Here is a 5,000-nt window from a genome sequence, read left to right as displayed (position 1 = left end):
AGCCCACCACGGTGGTGTCGTCTGCAAACTTTACGATGGAGTTGCTGGGGTGGACGGGGGTGAAGTCGTAGGTGTAGAGGTTGTAGAGGATGGGGCTTAGCACGCAGCCCTGGGGGGACCCAGTGCTGAGTCTGAGGGCTGTGGAGGTGTGGGGGCCCACCCGCACCCTCTGGGGGCGGTCGGTCAGGAAGTCCTTGATCCATGCACATATAGAGTGTGATAGTCCCAGGTCTAGTAGTTTGGTCACTAGCCTGTCTGGAAGGATGGTGTTGAAGGCAGAGCTGAAGTCCACAAAGAGCAGTCTCGCGTAGCTGTTTCCCCTCTCCAGGTGGGTGTCTTCATCTGCTGTTGGGGTTTTGTACCCACTCACTGTGTCTATAGTCCGCTTATGATCATCTTCTGACAAGAAAGGTCCCATATAACACTTAACATATAACACTTAACATATAACACTTAACATATAACCAGCAGACAGACAGGCAGGAAGTGTCTCCTCTGTTAACCACCAGCAGACAGACAGACAGACAGACAGACAGACAGACAGACAGACAGGTTGATGTCACTGTCAGCAGCGGAGGAGGAGGAGGAGGAGGAGAAGAAGAGATCACCCACCTCCATTCTGACAACTTAATGAACAAATCAGCTTAGAGTGTTTGTAAGGGAGGATCCTCCCAGAGGTCAGAGTGCGCTGCCCCTAGTGGTCACCTTGAGGAACTGCTATTTACATTCTAGACTAGAGACACAAATGATGTTTAAATTGGTTTCAAAGTCAAAGATACTAGGCTGTATCATCCAGCAAGGCACATCTAACACACACAGACTGTCAATAGAGGGTCACACTACTTGATGGACTTTATTTGAGAAACTAGGTTTGTCTAAAATAACATTTTAAATTTAAAAATGTATGAAAATAAAGTGGTTATGAAATGCCGAAAAATCTCTGTCTGATTCATCTGAGGGAATCCATCATGAATATGCAGATTTTCTTCTTTTAATGAATGAATGAATGGACTTTATTGTCATTGCTACAGTACAGGTACCAAACAACGAAATTTAGGAGGGGTGGCTCCCCTGGTGTTAGGAAAAGAAAAAGAAAAAAAACTTTTTAAAAAATCACAAGAAGGGAAGGAGCTGGTTTACATAAATAAAGGCTATGTACACTGTCCACTGTACTATACTGTACAGATAGACGACTAGGGTTGTCATATTGCACAATAGTATTATTTCACATTTATTTAAAGTGTCGCAGTTTGCAGGCTTGAAATGTACATGTTTGTGCCTCAGCACTACACCTGATTTTTTCAATCCAGCAGAAAATTGTGAAACATTAAATTAAATCAAATCAAATGATGCAGGGCTCCGGTTAGTAACAAGAAGAACATTGAGCTGGTCTCAGACACTAGTCATGTAACTGTCGCTAACGGCAACACATACTAGTCATGTAACTGTCGCTAACGGCAACACATACTTTAAGATTTATGGCCAAACCACGGCATGGATGAACCGCTACGTCCTCCTACCCACTGCTGTGTTAATAATGAGACACTGCTAGACTTTAAGCTTTTTAAAAAAACAACCAACCGCCCCCTTGCTTTCATATGATGCAAGTCTGAGTGGAGGGAGGCCTGTCCCTCTCTGTGGCAGAGCAGCTGAGCTCACAGATGGCGTGGTGGCGTGTGTCTCTAAGCCCCGGGCCTGGGTGCCTCATCATGGTGGTCAGCCATTTTGTACGTTTCAAATGGAGAGAGGAGCCCAACGCTAGTCAACCGCCGACCGGCAGCTTTAGGCTCCATATTTGAAAAACAAGGGGGGGAGGGAGAGAGAGAGAGGGGGAGGGAGGGGGAGGGAGGGGGGGGGAGAGGGAGAGAGAGGGGGGAGGGAGAGAGAGAGGGGGAAGGGGGAGGGAGGGGGGGGGGAGGAAGGGGGAGAGGGAGAGAGAGAGGGGGAAGGAGGGGGGGGGAGGGAGAGAGAGAGGGAAGGGGGGAGGGAGGAAGGGGGAGGGGAGGGAGGGAGGGGGGAGGGAGGAAGGGGGGGAGGGAGAGAGAGAGGGGGTGACTCAAAGTGAGGTCATTTGATATTATGCCATCAGGGTGGATTTAAAAAAAAATTTTAAAGCAACTTCGACCAGCTGACACACACACACACACACACACACACACACACAGAGGCACACACACACACACACAGAGGCACACACACACACACACACACACACACACACACACAACCGCCTTACACACATTCTTGACCTCAAACCCTCGAGTTCTGGACCGATCTATAGAATGTGGAGGAATTAAAGGATGGGGTGTGTGTGTGTGTGTGTGTGTGTGTGTGTGTGTGTGTGTGTGTGTGTGTGTGCCTGCCTCTGTGTGTGTGTGTGTGTGTGTGTGTGTGTGTGTGCCTCTGTGTGTGTGTGCCTCTGTGTGTGTGTGTGTGTGTGTGTGTGTGTGTGTGTGTGTGTGCCTCTGTGTGTGTGCCTCTGTGTGTGTGTGTGTGTGTGTGTGTGTGTGTGTGTGTGTGTGTATGTGTGTGTAGGGGGGGGCAGCTCTGTGATAAAGGCGCCAATGAGAACAAAGAGGGGGAGGAGCAACCGTTTAAAAGCGGGAGACTGACGTCAGGACTGACCCATCCGAGCCTACTGCGCGCACAGTGACAGCCAATCCCCGCCGTCCTCGAGGCGGCTTATGTAGATCGGCAAAGATCTGCTTTGACCGACGCGTCCGTCCTCCTATCACGGCGAGGCTGGGGGGAGCGGGCCTATCAGGAGCGGGCGAGGGGGCGGGGCCAGGGAGCGGAGTGTCATGGAGGATCAGACGGAGGACTGAGGAGCGCTGGGCCCGACCTCTGAGAGTTTAACTCTAAACATTTTGTTTTTTGAATTTATTTTCTTACTTTAATTCTGCGTTTTTAACATTTCTGTTGTTCTGTGATCATGGAGATGAAGAAGAGGATCAGTTTAGAGCTGAGGAACAGGACCCCGGCGGAGGTAAGCAGCGATATTATTATATGATAGTATTATTTATTAATTGTAATAATAAGCTCGGAGGTTAATAACGTTATTAATAACACTGTGGCTGATCTGCGGTCAGATGCGAGCTGTCCTCTACTTTCTTCTCTTATTATACTGAGACTCTGTACGTTACACTGTGATCACTGTTCACATGTTATAGACATGTTGTGAGGTTCATACAGGCTATATTACATATTTATATATGTATAATAATATAACCTACAGCATCATCTAGGCACCACCGTCACTCCGTTTCTTGGACCGATGAAATAAATAAATAAGCTCCGTGCGTCGATGTGAAACCTGCTAATCATCCATAGGGACGAATTACACCAACACGTATATTATTATTATTATTATTATTATTATTAAATCATTCTTAAATAAACAAGCTGACAGAATGACCTGACGGTGAAATGTGGAACAACTTCTGCCGTCCGCCGGAGTGACTCGGAGCGGAGACGTGGTGATAAACGGGTTTGTTGTGATGAAAGTTTAGTGAACATTAAGGCTATATTAATACGAAGTCTACCGATAAAACCCCCCAAAAACTTCCAACGTACAGGACATTATAATCCAATGCAGTCCCCCCGTGCGTGAGACGGTCGTGCACAGCGCTTATATAATATATATCTCAGGTTTTACCAAACGGCAACAATCTGGTGGCTTTCTCTGAGCGGACATTTTACTAACGGGTGAGCTCCAACCATGGACCATCCTTAAACCAGGCGACCCCCCTCACACGTCAACCCTTTAAACCAGGCGACCCCCCTCACACGTCAACCCTTTAAACCAGGCGACCCCCTCACACATCAACCCTTTAAACCAGGCGACCCCCCTCATACATCAACCCTTTAAACCAGGCGACCCCCCTCATACATCAACCCGTTACACCAGAGATTTAAACCAGGCGACCCCTCATACAACAGCCTGTTACACCAGAGATTTAAACCCGTTAGACCAGAGATTTAAACCCTTTAGACCAGAGATTTAAACCCGTTAGACCAGAGATTTAAACGTTACACCAGAGATTTAAACGTTAGACCAGAGATTTAAACCCGTTAGACCAGAGATTTAAACGCGTTAGACCAGAGATTTAAACCCATTAGACCAGATATTTTTTTTTTCCCCAGATTTTATCCCTTTTTCAACCCAATTTGGTATCCAATTGAACCCAACCTAGCATCCAATTATCCCCTGCCTATTGCGTAGGATCCGCCGCACGACCCCGTGGGCCGGCAGCCCCAGAGGAGATCGCCAGGCAGACTAGCTGACTGGCTCCTCGAGCCCAGCACCGTTATTCCGGCACCCCGGGGGCGCTGTTGCGCGACGGATCCTTGTCCGGAAATAGTCCTATACCGCCCTCTGGAGCGGCCGCTCAATATGCCGCTCCCTGTGTGCCTCGGCCATATCCGGGTCTGGCGAGACCGGGATTCGATCCCAGTCCCCAGTGGGCAGCTTGCACTAGTGGCTAGTGCTTAGACCGCTACGCCACCGCGGGGCGATAGACCAGAGATTTAAACGGAATAATGTCACTTATTTTAGTCCGCAGCCGAAGCGACTGTTCGCGCAGGGCGACGCGTAAAGCAGGCGTCGGTAGCGTCGGTGGGTCGCGTCCGTGTGTATGTGACGCTGCGTCGGTTACAGCCGCGCTGCTGAGCCCCCCCCGGTCTGACAGCCGCGCTGCTGAGCCCCCCCCGTCTGACCCGGGAATGGAAGTCATTGTGTTGCATATGAGCTGTTAACGGCGGTTTAAACGGAATTAAGACACATGGAAATTCGCCTGTATGTAGGCCTATGTATAGGCTACATGTATTTTTGTTTGTTTGTTTTTGTGTCCAAATCTATGAAGTAGCCTATATACTAACTACGCTACTACAAGTTTGTCTTTACACAATTCTCTTTTAGTGATTATGTAATGTAACGAGTCCTCCCGACCTAAATGATCACAGATGAATGTGTAGGTTAGGTTAGACAGCTGAGGGTCCGC

The 5,000-nt window shown here is 48.6% G+C and overlaps 1 protein-coding gene across 1 annotated transcript in view; it reads left to right on the top strand.

Moving 5' to 3' along the window:
- The first annotated feature begins 2,850 nt into the window (after positions 1–2,850).
- Positions 2,851–5,000, top strand: part of LOC308175096 (acidic leucine-rich nuclear phosphoprotein 32 family member D-like) — a 9,664-nt gene continuing 7,514 nt past the window's right edge. Inside the window, exon 1 of the mRNA XM_080550817.1 lies at positions 2,851–2,986. Coding sequence (XP_080406943.1) covers positions 2,933–2,986 — 54 coding nt within the window. The 5' untranslated portion in view covers positions 2,851–2,932. The remainder of the gene's footprint in view (positions 2,987–5,000) is intronic.

The sequence above is a fragment of the Nansenia antarctica genome (assembly GCF_963989245.1).
Source record: "Nansenia antarctica genome assembly, contig: SCAFFOLD_249, whole genome shotgun sequence".
Taxonomy (NCBI): Eukaryota; Metazoa; Chordata; class Actinopteri; order Argentiniformes; family Microstomatidae; genus Nansenia; species Nansenia antarctica.
This window is presented reverse-complemented; position numbering and strand designations above follow the sequence as displayed.